Here is a 17,325-nt window from a genome sequence, read left to right as displayed (position 1 = left end):
AAGATGGTGAGATGGCGAGTTCACGCGAAGATCAAGTAATTTTTCAGGTTAACTTAAAGTCTTCATTGTCTTGATAGTTTAGATTTTTAATTATTCTAAATCCATGGAGGATTGTTCCTTGTTCACCACTCTGACAATAACGCATATGATTTTTAGTTGAAATGCAATTAACTTACGATCAAAATAACATCAACCGTATAATACACGCTTTATAAGCTGCATGCATAAGCAAGCACACATAATTGACGTCAATCTTTTGTTTTACTATTCAATCTTAATTAATGTAAATTTTCTTCCTTTGTGTACACCATCTAAACCTATCCATCCATCTGCCATATCTGTGTGCAAGTGTATGCACAAAGGGCACACAAGATATATATGTAATTGGAAATGCAAATTGCACGGACAATGGCAGTTGGGGGTGAATGAGGTCCATACATAAATGATATTTTTCCCTAATCCTCTGTCATTTACAGTGGATGTTGTTTATGCAGATGTATGCATTGGACAGCAATGTAATAGAAGCCAGTCCAGGTCGTCAAGCCAAGAGTGAATCTCCAGCACATAGAACATAAAATACATAAAATATGAGCTGAAACGTTGCCGTTTTGTCCATCTGTTTCTTATACCAGATCAAAGTAAAATTTATCCACAAACAGTTCGGTGTGCATCTGGTTCAAACTGTTCTGTGTGTACGTCTGGTGAGCCTATGGAGACGTTTAAGTGAACACAATCAAAAAGACATTTCACATGGAGACGCTTATCAAAAATTTCGCAGAACACTCCTGTCTTATCGTTCACTTTCATGTAAATCGTTGTGACTAAAAGCGAACGATTGAGTTGTCAGTACATGGGTTCAAAACTCCATTCAAGTGGATTGATGTTGTTTGTAGAGCTTTCACACGTTTTACTGGTGTTACTTTACATTGAAATTTGCGAAAGTACTTCATTACGTGGGGAACTGCTTTGTAATGGTCGACTTTCGCATAGGGTAGGCAATAAAAAGCATTGATGAGAGTAACCACTTGTACCCGTTACAGGCGAAACTTTAAACTCTTTTCCGCCAGTGTATGAATCTTCATTATAGACCACAGAAAGAGTAGATACTATCGGAATCAATGGAATTCAACGATCAATACGTAAATAAAGTCAATTTATTTGCTCAAACAAAATGATACAAAAATAATACTTTCCAAGAAATTACAATAGAAAACAACTCTAAAAGGAACCTGAACCCAGGCCCCTTTCTAATTTTTACTGTTTCTGCTAAACGTTCCCTTGGCATGCACCGCAGGCACTTGCTCATCGTCCTACAAAATAACAACCAAAAAATTCAATTTAGAAAATTTGTTTGACAAAATGTTCAGTTTGACCAACCAGTGGCGCTTGTTGACCGTCCCCATTTTCACCGTCGACTGGCGTTGCGGTTGTTGGAATGTCACAATCTTCCGTTGGCGGCACAACACATCTCAGCGATCGTCGATCGAAAACCAGCATCGCTGGACAACGCTGCAAGCGTGGATATCCTCCTTGGCATTGCCAGTATCGGTTACACGATTTGCCCAATGGTACGTTGCCGTTCGGATCCTTGTCGCAGATGGCTGGTTGTCGGAAATGGATTGCAATTCAATTAAAAGGTTAAAAGCAAAGAGAGTGGGAGAAGAAGGGCGGAATTGATAAAACAATTTTGAATAAAAGACCAACGAGAACCAATTTGATTAAACTCTGTTGTCATTTTTGTCGAAGTGTCGATATCTGAGTTCATATTTACGCTGGTTGATTCGAATGTATTACCAACCGCAAATCAATATCATCTTTATCGATAGTCATTCCAACTCATTTTCAAGCCGGGTTTCCTTATTTTATCTCTCAACGGATGGGGGTTTGTGATGCCTCATACCTCATCGAAATTGTTATTACATCGGGAAAACAATTTCAGATTAACTCCACTGAGAGGTTAGGTACAAACACTACACAACGTAATATGTAGCCTCATCATAGTGCGGGTGCTTTGTGTCTTTGACGGAAATATGGCTTCGCTCAAAGAGGCAAGAAGTGTTTCAAGCAAGAAGAATTGCACGTAAGAAGAGCTGTAGGCGTAAAAGAGGTGAAAAGTGTGTTCTCCCTTGCTACAGCAGCGACGTCTCATCTAAATCTATTACTTCATTTTATAAGTTTCGTCTTCTGTGTGATGCAAAATCTTTTACTTCAACATACGCGTTGCTATCATAGCCTATGTAAAAGCGTGCAACGGCTACAACAGGCACCATTCATCGCTTGTTATAGTCGCACCAAATCGAATGGACACAAGCTCCCCGACCATCACATCCAAAAGATATATCCGCATTATATTGCAGTGCGATCAAATCAAAAACGTCTCAATAAATGAAGACGATAGATTAAAGTGTAAATAAATAAATAGTTAGTGCTGCTGGCGTTATATATCAGTGAGATAACTGAACAGAATGGTGTACTCTTATTACATGGCAAGCAACACTTCATTGCCACTTTTATATATTCCCATCAAGGGAGACAAATAAAATGAACGAAATGGAGAAGCCAGCGAGAAAATTACTTACGATGCTTCTGGCATCCGTTAACATTTTCCGGCCAGTCGCAGCTGTGAGCATTTTCATTGTACAGAAGACCACCGATACACAATTGTTCTGTGGCCGTTCCATTCCAACATGTCCAATATCTGGTGCAAGACGTTTCATGACCGAATATACCATACAACCAATCGCAATGTTCCGTCGAAATGGGACCGTCTAACGGATAGAAAGAATAAACGATTCGGTTAGTCTTTGCGCCTTTGCTCTGTAATCGAACCTATAACTGTTACGTACTTGCTAACTGTTTACTTTCGCAATAGTTTGACCGCCACGGATAATCGCAACCTTCTGTCACACCACGATGCTTACCAGCGAATACCAGGCCATTCGGACAATCGTACAATTCGGGTTGACTGTTTATGCACTCCCAATATCGGTCGCAATAGGTGACGTCGCTGACGACACGTGCTTTTGTTTTGCATGGGTCTTCTTGGTTGGCTTTTTGAGCTGAACAGCCTGCAAAAAGGTTAGAATTTCATTAAAGTATCGTCTGGTGGAGTTGGTATTTCATTAAAATTTAATCAAATTTCGCGCGCAAAATTCGATAAGTCAAAATTTTGACAGCAGGTGACGCCAAGGTCTATGAAAATTTCGTTCAATTTCCTACAATTTCGTTCAGTTTCCCAAAATTTCGTTAAATTTCACAAAACTTTGTTAAATTCTCCAAAACTTCGTTCAATTCCCTGCAATCTCGTTCAGTTTCCCAATATTTCGTTAAATTTCACAAAACTTTGTTAAATTTCACAAAATTACGTTAAATTTCACAAAATTTCTTAAATTTTACAGAATTCTGTTCAAATTTACAAAATATCGTTTAATTTCCCAAAACTTCATTCAATTTCCTACAATTTCGTTCACTTTCCCAAAATTTCGTTAAATTTCTCAAGAATTTCGTTAAATTCTCCGAAACTTCGTTCAATTCCCTGCAATCTCGTTCAGTTTCCCAAGATTTTCAGATTTCGTTAAATTTCACAAAACTTTGTTAAATTTCACAAAATTACGTTAAATTTCACAAAATTACGTTAAATTTCACAAAATTTCTTAAATTTTACAGAATTCTGTTCATATTTACAAAATATCGTTTAATTTCCCAAAACTTCATTCAATTTCCTACAATTTCGTTCACTTTCCCAAAATTTCGTTAAATTTCTCAAGAATTTCGTTAAATTTCCCAAAACTTCGTTAAATTTCCGAAAACTTCGTTAAATTTCCGAAAACTTCGTTCAATTTCCCAAAACTTCGTTCAATTCACTACAATTTTGTTCAGTTTCCCAAAATTTTGTTAAATTTTACAAAGCTTCGTTCAATTCCTTACAATCTCGTTCAGTTTCCCAAAATTTCCCAAAAAGTAGTTAAATTTTACACAACTTCCTTCAATTTCCCAAAACTTCGTTAAATTTACTAAAAATTTCGTTAAATTTTCCAAAAAAAAGCCGTTAAATTTCCCAAAAAATTTCGTTAAATTTCCCAAAACTTCAGGCCATGTTTGATTTCTGTCTATATACAAAGATCAACTGTAACGCTCACTCTTATTTTTACTCAACTTTGTACGGTCTTCAGTTACCAAAACATAGATACCGGATAAGAGTAGGAACTGAAAGTAACCTCGTTTCAGTAAAATGATAATGGCAATTCACGTGTGGGCTCCGCGTGAGCTGCCGTTATCATTTTAATGTGTTTTTTTTTTACAAAGTACAAAGGTACAGTTAGTGTTCGAGCACTGAAAATACCATCAACTAAAACATTGTTCGAAATCAAGTCTTTTGAGTCGAACAATTTTCCGTTACACATTGCACGTCTGACTTTAAACTTCGAATAACCAAATTTATCAAATTTTCATTCAACTCGAAACTGTGTTGTGCTCTCTACGAAATTATTTACCTGCAGGCAATATAGCTACGTAATGTTGTATCTTTGGAAGAATTTATCTGCCACAACAAAACTAAAAATAATTCAAAACATAAACTCTTCCCTTCGCCGTCATATACATTATATGAATGTAATAATAATACAGTCAGGCCAACATACACAACACAACACACACCCAGTATAATGTGTCATGTTCAAGAAACTTTTAGTAACAAATTTATTATTTAATGTAAAACATGATTTCATACACTCTCCGTTTCTTTCATCAACAAAAAACTTAACTTCCACTTTAGGAAAAGAGAGAATCAACTTGGAAGTAATCGAATTAGCAAGAAATTTATGTACTCATAAGTCCAACGACACGACTTCCATAAAATATGATACCATGGTTGGTTATATGTATCGGGCGCTAAGTTTTTTTTTGTTCTCTCTATCTCTCGTTATGCTTTCGTTGGGTATGTGGTATGGCTATATACGGATTGGATGTTATAAACGTAAATAAATTTTAAATGCAACTGAAGCTGAAGTACGTGATACTTTTATCAATTAACATTCAGTTTGTGTCGTTTTTCGCTTTAGACGCGTCTGACGAAAACACGGCTAACACCTTGGCCACATTCAGAACTTAACGAAACGCAACGTGACATAAGTTCAGTTTGTGATAGTGTTAGGATATGAGATTTGAGGGATATAATGTAGACGTCGCAGCAATCATTATGTCTTTTACGGATGGTTATCATCTGTTATCGATAATGACTTTAGGAATAAACGACAAGTAACGTTCTTATAATAGCAAAAATCACGGTCAGCACAAATGAAGTAAAAGATTTGAAATCAATCTCTTGGAAATACTGAGATAAAATGAAGTAATAGATTCGATATCAAAATTGATGTTTTATGCAAACGGAAAGTCTGTGAAGGTTTAAATATCTTAGGTCAGTGTGTTCAAAGCAAATTCAAAGGGAATTCATGGATAGCACCACATTTCCATGTAATGTAAAAAAGGTAATACACAAAAGCACACGACACCCTTTCATCGAGAGGATTCGTTTGCAGTGCTAGCACATAAAATGTCAATAGATAATCTACAAGTTGCGGTGCTTTCCAACTTAACCTCACTTTGCTTTCGTTAAATGTTTCGTTCATTAATTCGTATAAGACTTTTTAATGTCGTTGGAATTCTTGCGTCACGGGCGGATAACTTTAGCTACTTTTTCATATAGCCCCTCACTCCACTCTTCGCCACTCTACAACAATATAAACTGTCTAAAATCAACTGTCCAATTGTATTTACGATCTTTAGTTATTGCACTTTCCCCCGGAAAGACTCGTATGGGTCCTGTGTAGTCGTCTGACTCTTTCAGTGCATAATAATCTTGATGAAAATATCAAAATAAAACACAGAAACATCGTTTGTGTCTCTTTTGTCCTCTGTGCCGTGAAGTAACTACGCGTTGGGGAAGGCAAGTATTTTGCTTTTAAATATTTATTGACCGATTATGAACGCTTAAAAGTTGGTGTAAAATGCACTCTTATATCATCGCTCGGCGAGTGAAAAGTGTAACAAGTTTATTATGAAGAACACTTCGATAAACGGTTCGGTAATGACACTCTAGGTATGGGTGCATTACGTGCGTACAAGCAGTGTTTATTAAACACTAAATCAAACGTTTAATTAAATTAAATCAATCAATTTATTTATTCCACAAATGGTCGCAGAATGGCAATTTTAATGAACTTATTTGTGCTGTGTCTTTCAAGGAATTTATCGCCAATTGGAATTAGTAAATTTAAGTTGAATGATGAAATCAATCAAACGATTTTCTGAATCTGCAGTCTGTGCGAAAGGCGACAGATTATGCTTCCTTTCCAGCACTATCATTTAGTAGAATTTTTTGTATGATCTGAAGCAAATCTTCTTCTTTTTCTGACCCGGTCAATTTTCTGCCTGTTCCGATCGCCTCTGTTTTGATGGTGTAACTTTGGAAAATAATCTTAATCTGAACTGAACAATAAATCCCGTCAGAAACAGCTAGTCATCGACGATGAAGAGGAAAAGAAGCGATTAGCTCCGATATGGTAAAATGACTGTTTCAACAATTGAAGTAAAAGATTTTTCATCTAACGCATCACGATACGTACAACAAATGGAATAACAGTCATTATTGTGATACGCTTGATGTTTCTAACAGAATAAAATAGAATATGTGTCCAGTGAACTGCGACACCTCCACATATAAACCCTTTTGAACTAGAGACCAGAAAAAAAAGACAAAAATTATCTACCGAAGCATCTGCGATACAACGTTTTCGAAGGCATGTGTTATCGAGAACGTCGGCAAAACACGCCATGTTCTCTTCCTCAAGTAGTCTTTATACAATAAAATGTATGACGCGTCTAATGAAGTAAACGAATATCGTTTCTTCCTGAAATCTGTAAGAAAATCCCCTTGTATATGACGAGTCTAGATAACAATTTCCAGACTATTTATTTGGAAATTACAGTCAGTTTTGATGGAATAGTAATTCCTAAATCAATGGAAGTAGTAGATTTAACAGTTTTCTGGTATTAATATGCTTGCTGTCGCCTTGGAATGGTTGAAGCTCTAGACACACTAGTCATCGAAAACGTGTTTCGATCAAAATTTTCTTTGTAATAATTTCGTTAAGCATCAAAGAACAAAGAAATCATCAAATAAATACCAATATTTGCTACGCGACAGGAGTTTGGAAAAACGATATGATCAACAGTTTTCTAAACTCCTGTCGCGTAGCAAATGTTGGTCCAATTGAAAGACTAATTACTGTTCCGGAGGTCCTGATGTCATGCGCTGTATGCTAACACTTTATTTGACTAAAATCCTCCGAGAAAAATTTCATAATTTTTCTCTTGACATTACAAACATTGCATCTGTTTTAACGACAGATATTTGCGATATAGCTAAGTGTTATTCTATTGATAAGGTAAAAGAATAAGAGGATGATACAAAATGATTGCCATATAACCGTTCCAGACGCTGTTCCAGCAGTTGGGCCCCCAGAAAGAAGGAAAAAATCTGCATTTTGGCACCAACTTTTTTTTAAGACTTCTGTGGGCTTGCAGCACAAAAGAACTGGGTTCATTCATATGTGGAACGATAGTGGGTGAGGCCAGCTACAACACCCCATACTCATTTCCGCTGAGCACCGATGCTGTCGGGAAGGCAGACTCTCCGAACATCTGCTATGTTTATAGTCATAACTCTCTTGGATCTACTCGCACCAGCCAGTGCATATCCTCTTCCTGTTGGTCTTTCCAAGGCCGACAGTCGCACAACATTTCAACAATTTTAAATAATTTTTTCATGAGTTATTGCCGAAAAACTGTTTTCGATACCCTCCGACATGTCTTTACTTTTGAACACTTTTCACAGAATTTTTTTTTTGAAAAAGTGAAAGATACCTGTTTGCTAGAAATGAAAGACGAATCCAACGAGCTATGCTAATTTAAATGGAAGACCGCTTGTTCCCCAATCGCCTGAAGTCTTCGCGATATGACTCTTAAATGACTTTTTTAAAATTAGTAATCAGTCGACAATGTTCAGCATCATTTAAAGCAATTGCCTGGAGAAACTCTGGGTTCCATGGCATATTACCGAAGTTTACCTAAAGTTTCCAAAATTCACCGAAAAACTTTTTCGGTAAATTTCGGGTGTAAATCTTTAAATAATTCGAACACAGTGTTAGGCTCGTCAGAACCCTTGACATTAAATGAAGAACATTGCAGAAAACCTTTATTTCCTAAAAAAAATCCAAAGGCTCTGCAGTCCAAGTCTGTTCGTGCCCTGACTATACACACTGAGAAAAAAGATAACGTCTGACACGTATAAAGTGTTGTAAGGAAGTTATACACCAGACACGTATGCGTACTTACACACGACACATATTTCCATTCATAGTCATTGTATAATATACGATGACGAAGGTAAGAAACATGTAACTCGTACTTTATACAAGACGTATGTATAACAATACGTGTCGTACGTTAGCACGCATACATGTCTGGCGTATAACTTCCTACCAGAAGTATTTAAAATTTTATAAAAAGTATCAATATAAGTTGTTTCTTCACGTTTTTAACGTAATTCTGAAAATATTAAATTAGTTTCAAGCATTTCTCACATAAATTTGAACTAAATTTGCTAAAAAACTTTGACGAGTTATAAAACTTTCGGGTTGACTTCGGATTGGGTTTCAAAAATGAAAATCGGGTCGGGTCGGGTTCGGGCGGGTTAAGAGTCTGTCGGGTTTACTCTGGTCGGGTTTCAGAAATGAAAAAACGGGTCGGGTCGGGTTCGGGCGGGTTTTGAAAAAAACCCAACCCGCTCATCCCTAGTGCACACCACAGTAAAACAGGAGCAATTTAAAACTGTCCAGGTAAAAGGAGCCTTTCAATCGAATTTTCCCCATTTAAATGCAAAATAAATTATTCGAATAATTAAAATGTTTGGGTTAAATACGCTGGAAAGAACACACACATGTCGAATAAAAGACACCCATTTACCGACAACCCATCCATCCAACAACAAAAAAAAACCGTATGCCATTTCTGTTTCAAACTTTTATGTTTAAAATAAAACGCACCACTGAGTATAGCCATTTTTAATCTCTTTCATTGGATTAGATACACAGCCGAAGTTAATTTTCATCATGTCCATTCAATTTAGTTCGACTTAATCAACAGACCCGCACAATTAACAGGAATTTATAAACATTAAACTGAAACATTTCGCCCCTTCTCCCCCTCCGAACGCAAATTCTAATTTACTTAAATAACGTTAGGTTGATTCAAATATAAAAGATATATACACACCACCGACGACCGACCAATGGGGGTATACGACGGACGATGGACTTACGGAATATATATACACCACGTTTTGTTCATTCTATTTTTATTTTCAAATAAAAAGCAAAATATAATGAAGATTAACTTTATCCTTAATTCGAATACCTATACGCTGTACATGTACGTAGATATGGTAGCTTCAGGCTATTATAACATTCATGGTCTATAATATTAAATGATGGTCGGGGGGACGTATAGTCTTTCTCTGTGTTACCAGAGCAAAACGTTAAACGTAATCGTTCATGAATTAAAAGCGTGTGTATAACAACACATAGCCGTTTTATAAGACGAGGGGAAACAGCTCCGGAAAGTCGTAGCCAAGGCCTGAAAGAAGACGTAAATTTATCCGGAAAGTCACAATGTCATCCAGAATGTCAAAAAGTCGAGTAAAATCACGCAAATTCGCGTCAGAAAAGTCATGGAAAGTCATGTAAAGTCACGGGAAAACGCGGAAAGTCAAGGAAAATAACAAAATGTCTTGATTTTCTATGAATTTGAGGATTTTATTTGAAGATTTTCTTTCGTAAAATTGTGAACGGAGGTGCGGGAAAACAGGGAAAGTATACAGGGGCGGGTCCAGCTTTTATTCTGACTCGGGCGGTTGGAAGACAATAAATTATTGCCTGGGCGATTTTCGTTTTGAAATATTTTTTTTCATATAAAAATCTTCTTCTGACTCCCGGCGACCGCCTCGACCGCACATAGGTGGATCCGCGCCTGAAAGTATACCCTTCAAAAACACTCAAATTGTGACGTTTCAGCTTTTACATCGTTACCTATTTGCAACAATTATTTCTTCTGAAGGTTGAACTAAGAAAATTGCAAGAAAAAAAAGTAAAATCAGCTGTTTTCCTAACTCCTGGCTACTGCCCCATTTTCAAAGACTATTGATTTAATGATTGGTCTAGCCAATATCCATCATTTGACACACATCACTTCAATGTTTATTTAGTTGAGCAGGTTCTTCTGCAGTTATTCATTCGATGACTGACCCGTCGGAAAACGGCGGGAAACAGGGAAATACACAGACTGTTTTGAGACCCATCATAAATAAAATTGATGAGTTTTACGCCGTTTACCTCTGTTTTGGGTGCCCACCTAACTTCATACCGTAAAAAAGTTATCGAAATTCCTCGGGAAGCACTTCAAAACAGGTAGAGAAGTTTGGTGTCAAGTTCCCGGAACAGTGTTTTTGTTCCTTTTTTGTCTTTTTCACTTGTTGTCCAAGCATATCTTTCGATGTTGAAAATCAGGCTTGTATATCAATAGCCATTGTGCTCGCAGCGAGTAAAACAGCATCTGTGTTTTCGCTTGCTTTACTCAGTTTTCTTTGGACAACTGCAGAAGGACCTGCTCAACATTAATGTGCTGTGTGTCAAATGATAGATATTGACTAGATGGATCAATCTATGGTCTTTGTAAATTGAGTAAGTGGATCAGTGGCCAGGAGTTAGGAAACAGCGGATTTCCTGTTCTGTGCAATTTTCTTACCTTCAGATGAAATAATTGTTGTGAATAGTTAACGATGTAAAGGCTCTTAATGTCACAGTTTGAGTGTTTAAAAGTCTTTGAATGGTATACTTTTCTTGTTTTCCCGCACCTCCACAGGGTTTTCTTTTGACTGACAAATCAATTTGTATGAATATTTGCCCCTCGTTACTGAGAGTCAAGAAAAGGCCTTTAAGTTATGAAAATTCTGTGATATCCCAGATCTATTTAAAAACAGTCACAGAAAGACCAATTCCTGACCGCCTTTTTTCGAAGTAGTTTCCCCCTCGTTATAAGAGTGAAGAGCCGAAAATGAAGTGTACGGATAGAAAATAGAAAAGCTCATAATGTGCTTTAGATTGTGGGTGTTTTAGGTTTTCACCGAAACATCTCTATACGGCACGACGACGTGTCAAAAGGTGATGCGATACGGATTTTGTGTTATAATTTGGAAAATCCGTTGTTGTGTCTTTTGTTGAATTTTTTCCCCGCAACTATCATCATCTAATGTAAATGGGGGAGATTTTAAATTGTAAATAAACGATGCACATCCACCCAGACGATATGCAGTCATTATCATTTCAGGCTTAGTGAAATGGAAAAATTAATTAAATTTTAAATTGAAATGGTTTCCGATTAAAAATCAATATTGTTTGCAGTTTAGCCCCCGTATCAGACTGACAGAATTAATTATCTGCGCCGCAGTTTCGTAATACTATTTTTATGCAGAAATTACGATTCTATTATGGTGGAATATGTATACCGGTCACGTTCAATATTAATGAGAAGGTGCGCTCGTTTATTGGAGAGAATACATTTTAATCTAACATTGACGTTAAGTACACAATTAAATATTATATGGCACCCATTCTAACGGTGATGTTGAGTGAAGTGCAAACTGTCTTTCAGTATGCCATTGTACGATTTAAATAGAATTCTTGCATAGTTGCAACGTACTACGGCCAATAAACAATAGGATGAAACATCAAAAAGTAAGAGAAAATTTTGTAGCAAGATTTAACAGTATGACACCGTCACAGTGTCCAATTTCATTCACCCTCATTTTGAAATATGTCAGTCTACTCTATTGCCTGCAGTACGTATATAGATTTGTTCCAACTGCACGTGCAAAGTGCAGTTTACTGTGAAACGTCATTCACAGAGCCATAACCTCAATGATTTTCCATACATTTTGTAAACAATATTTGTTTGGTTATGTTGTCTGTGGATGACGTTTGACATTTCGATGTTGCACTTGGAACAGACCTATAGATCATTGTCAATGTCGTTTGAGATGTCAAATGAGTTGTCATTTTTACAAAGCTAATCACAATGCTACAAAAATTTAAATGAACCTGTCATTGTTTGAGGATACCTTTGTGAAATTGACAACTCATTTGACACTATTTTGAGAGAAGAAACCTTTATTTGACAATGATCTCTATTCGTGAGAATGATTGTTCGAATATTTGAAAAAAAAAATATTTCAACGTTGAGGGAATTCTCTCTCTTTCTCTCTCGCTCTCTGTCTTGTATCTTTCGTATAATGACGGGTGTAATAGACATTTTTGTAAGAAGGACGGAAAAGTTGAAAAGTGAAGTTTTCGCGTGAAGTCGGTTGATCTGAAGAAATGCCGAGGGCAATAACGATGCGAGAACGTGACTTCTCATTTTTCGTCCAAGAAACGTACAATATTTGACATGCTGAGGAGGTTGGAATAAACGGTTATCGGTAAAGAAGCATGTAAAATTTGTTACATGCTCGAGAGTTACTTACAGAGAAATGATAACAGATGGCGTTCCAGTGAGGCGACAGCAACGCCCTCTGTTATCATTTCTCATTACAAAACTCGGGATAAAAATGAAGTCACGTTTTCGTGTAAATTTTGTTGATCCGAGGCAAAGATGAGGTTAATAAACACACGATAATGTGACTCTATGCCTTTATCCAGAGTTTTGTAATGAATTCTACATATTACGGCCGTCAAAAGATTATGAAATTCAATGAAAAGACCTATTTACGAACCGAAAGCATGCAAATATCACGGAAAGGACCATTCCATCCAAGTATTCGTGTGATTTCGTATGTTTTGAGAATTATTTTTACTTCGGAATAGATTAGTTGCCTCGCCTTCGGCTCGAACAAACCCATTTACATACTTATATCAAAATGGTTCTCTCGGTGTACGAGTTTACACTTTACTCAGAAATTTGGTGTGTTTGCTTCAGTAAATATCTAAATTCCGGAAGATGGGTGATTCCCCAAATTCACCTATATTTCTTCGCCCTTTCATTACCATTTCTGTTTCTATCTCTCTGTTCTCTGATAGAATAATTACAGTCTGTTACACTGATGTAAAGGCATAGAGTTAAAATATACGGAAGAATTTGTAGCGTAAGTTGTTTCTCATGTTTCACCGATCTTCATGTAGCGTATTTTACCAAACAACATTGCCCTATTATATATCCGATAATTGGATTACAAACGTATTACATTAATGCTGTCAGTGCGACTGGTAAAAGTGGTAATGGGTAAATGCCATCAAAAATTCGTAATGAATTAATGGCGCTGTTTGTAAAATCAATTGAGCTAAAACGAAAACTTCATCAAAGTTCTACGTGTACAAAACGAGGTACGGCTGGTCTGCCTTGTTTCCCTTATCAAAATTAACTTTCATGCGCGTGTTGTGTTTTGCCCTATTTTCTCCCATCAATAGGCCCTGAGAAAATTCTCGTGTGGAGAAAATAGAACTTTTCTCATTCGAACTGTCACTTTGTTTATGTTTTCGAAAATGGTGTGGCGAATCGATGTTTTTTGTTTCGTGGAGAAAAACGGCAAAACACAACGTGCACGCATGAGAAACGTTGTATTCACCTCTGGGAGAAAATAGTAAATTCCAACTCGAGCAAAATTGCGACCCTCACTTCGCAGTGGCAAAAATCGCTCATGTTGGACGTTCCCATTTTCTCCCCTCGGTAAACCAATAACTATTTTCGGAATAATGTTGTGTTACCTCCAACAAAATCCATACCAGAAACTAAAATTCGTTTTACAATCGGGAACTTTTGCAACCGGTTTTTTTTCGATTAATGAGTTGCTTTCAATTAAAACTTGTGGATTGCTGAACAACTCGTTTATTTTACTGTTTAATTGAATATAGTTTAATTTTCGAAAGCCATGAAATAACTGTTCGGCCAAACTGTATGAAATAATCTTTCGGACAAAAGTAAATAAATTTGTTGAAGATATTATGCGGATCTGGCACTTGAAAAGGTGAGTCCTGAAATTCGGAATGGAACGGGAAAACCTTGACTCAGTAATAGATTGTTTTCTATACACACACGCTGTGTCTGAAATGGATTTAATTGAGAAATTTTGCTTAACGCATTCGGATTTTTCGATCATGAGAAACAACTTTTATTTCGAAGACTTGGTGAAAATCTACCAAAAAGCCGCTATCTTCGGTCAATATTTTCAAAAGGGCCCGTCGCGCCTCTCAACTGATGGAACAAAAGTAATTTCTTTTAGTCCATAAAACCAAATTCATTGAGAAATCTCCAGGGCAAAAGTTTTTAATTACACGCCTTGCACGCCTTTATCAGCGTTCACTTGTATGAGCCCATTGGTAATTCATCAGAATTGGTTTTGATTATTGAGGAAGCTTAGTTCTTTCATATAGGCTGTTGCTATTCACACACGAGTGAGAATAGTCAATTGTGGGACTATTCGCACACGATTTTTTTTTCTTCATTTGTTTCAGTTGTAATGTGAACAAAGTTAAAATGACATCAGTTCCAGCTTTCTAACTTCAGGTGTTTAGTTTCACAATGGCTTCATTAAGTTTCTTATGTTCGATGCTGTAAAAGTGAGCATAAGTTCCTTACGTTCCACGTTGTAAAAGGAATCATAAGCTGCTTATGTTTGAACTTTTAAATGGAAGCATAAGTTTCTTATGTTTCGTTTTGTAAAAGGAAGCAGAAGTTCCCTATTTTCCATTTTGTAAAATGGAGATAGGTTGCAAATGGACGAGTATAGATTCTTAATGTTCTATGATGTAAAAGGAAACATAAGCTCCTCCTTTTTCCATTTTGTAAGAGGAAGCATAAGCTCCTTACTAGTTCCTTATGTTCCTTGTGTCCAATTTGCATTTGTGTGCGAATAGTCTCACAATTGACTATTCGCACTCGAGTGCGAATAGTCACTTCGTTTCGAAAAGATTCACTTCAGTCCGTTCGCATTCATTGACGAATTTCAAGCTGGACGATCAGTGGAAAAATTTTCATAGAATCATAGCACTGCTCCTAGCACGAACACTCATTTTTCCAACGTCAAAAAGCCTCTAAATTTTCACACATGTATGAGTGTACGTGTTATTATCTACCCCAAAAACTCACGATTCCCAACTTTTAAAATGCAAGGCTGATTGCGTAAGCTTCCAGATATTTTTATGTTCATTGTTTAGCAGAGCTCTGATAAAATGGTTATTTGTTTACCAAGGGGAGAAAATAGGAAATTCCAACAAGTTTGAATTTAATATTTCTCCCTGAGGTCAAGCAATTTGTTTCATAATTTTTCAAAACCAAAACAAAGTGACAGTTGCAAAGAAAAAACTGTTTTTTGTTCAACGAGGGAAGAAAAAGTTGGAAATTGCATTTCGCTACGCTCTGTCACCTGATAAAACATTATCAACTTTTCGTAAAAACTTCGTTTTTTAGAACAAAGGCTTTCCAAGTTTCAGCGGAGGGTAGAAAACGACTTTTTTCTCGCCTGTGTTGTCAAAAATTCTTGTTCACCAAGTTGAGGAAATAAAAGAAGTTTTTAACTTAACTGTCATCAGATAGTGTGTAATCAAAACGCCATCTTGAAATCTCGAGAAAATAGGATTATTCACGCCGAATGGATGAAAAGTGTAACGACGAAAAATGACAAAGCTGAGAGGCTGACAAACGACACCTACAGACAAGTAAAATGACAATAACGCTACGCTAATCATTAGGGTATTCCACTAAAATCAATAAAAAATGTTAATTTGCATAAGACCTGACGATGTGACAACAATAAACTTGATTTGTTCTGTTGAAAGAACTTTGATATTGAACAACACCATCTGAACTTTGCAGATTGTTTGGAGTTGCTGCAGGCCTACAAAAAAATGATTTCTTCGGTCGATCTTATTGTAATTTCCGTCTAGACAGTCTCCCGTCATCGTGTGTTCGACATCCCAACAACTGAATTCGTTAATTAACAAAATATGGATTTCATGTCAGCAATCAGCCAACATTCTCGATTAATCCTAAAACAGTCAATTCGAACCCATATCCCATGTTTGATGTGAATAATAACTGACGGTTGTTAAATCTATTGCGAAGCGTTCCATACGTATACAATTTCGCAATTTGATGTGAATTACCGGTTTATTTGATCAGCCGAAGGAAAAAACACTTTCATCTTTCATTACACGAATAAAATAAAATTTACAATCTCGCACACACAACACACGAGCGCTCGGCAATATAACGCCCAGTCACTACACTATCGGTTAGCCGATGGAACAAAAAAAAAGTGTTTGAACTTTGCGTGTTTGGGGTATATTAGTCGAAGTTGCGGTTCGTGTATCATCATATTATATATGATTGGTAAGCTGTACACATCGGATACCCATGTAATGTGCCCTGTACAGATAATTGGATTTTTTCGTCTTTAAATTGTTTTCTTACTCATAGCAAGTTTTGCAATATGAGCTGACATCTCTGCGTGGAAACTGTTACCGCATTGAGTTCATCAAATGTAATGTTCTCACTGAATATGTCGAAAGAAGCGTTGCCTTTGTAATACCTAGACACCAAGTATGAGAACCACCAAAATCAATCACTATAACAATAGAGAAGATAGGGCAATGTAAAGCTGCTGCGGATGACATAAATTACTAAATTTAAATTCTGGTTCGGATGAATCTGAGTGGACTTATTCTACCAGGATTTGCATGAACTTCCACAACTCAAACTACATTTCGCTAAAATGTTAGTCTGTTACTATTTCCGGCATTAATTGGAAGATTAAAATTACAGGCAGTTGATAGAATGATTTCGATTCTCTCATCCGTTTTCTTGGACGAACAGTTGACATTCTGAAATCATCAAATCTAAGAAATTTCAGCATTTCAATTATTTTATTGACTGCCCCAAGAGAAAGTTGACCATTACAAAGCAGTAGGTCCCCTGCGTAAATTGCCCGTTACGTGGTGAATATTTTCGCAGGAATTCCTCGCATGGGCTAGACAATAAATCGGAATACATTGGATGGCTGCTACGTACGTCATTACTTCGGAAACAACTTTGTGATACCCGCAAACTCACTCGTGTGTTTTTGAGCAACTTGCTTCGGTAACTTCCTTTTCGACCAGTGTAGTTGTAGACCTCGCCCTCGTCTCGGCGATACAAACTTTACACTCATCGAAAAGGCGATTT

General features: G+C 36.7%; 1 protein-coding gene across 3 annotated transcripts in view; it reads right to left on the bottom strand.

Moving 5' to 3' along the window:
* Positions 1 to 1,132: 1,132 nt before the first annotated feature.
* LOC119075968 (protein obstructor-E-like) overlaps positions 1,133 to 17,325 on the bottom strand; it is a 35,318-nt gene continuing 19,125 nt past the window's right edge. For all 3 annotated transcript variants that reach the window (XM_037182554.1, XM_037182552.1, XM_037182553.1), the window contains exons 3-6: positions 2,847 to 3,068; positions 2,580 to 2,768; positions 1,378 to 1,601; positions 1,133 to 1,310 (exon numbers count right to left, since the gene is read on the bottom strand). In XM_037182554.1, the coding sequence (XP_037038449.1) occupies positions 1,248 to 1,310; positions 1,378 to 1,601; positions 2,580 to 2,768; positions 2,847 to 3,068 (698 nt within the window). In that variant the 3' untranslated portion in view covers positions 1,133 to 1,247. The remainder of the gene's footprint in view (positions 1,311 to 1,377; positions 1,602 to 2,579; positions 2,769 to 2,846; positions 3,069 to 17,325) is intronic.

This window comes from Bradysia coprophila, unplaced genomic scaffold (genome assembly GCF_014529535.1).
Source record: "Bradysia coprophila strain Holo2 unplaced genomic scaffold, BU_Bcop_v1 contig_232, whole genome shotgun sequence".
Taxonomy (NCBI): Eukaryota; Metazoa; Arthropoda; class Insecta; order Diptera; family Sciaridae; genus Bradysia; species Bradysia coprophila.
Note: the sequence above shows the minus strand (reverse complement) of the source record. Positions and strands in the feature narration are given on the sequence as shown.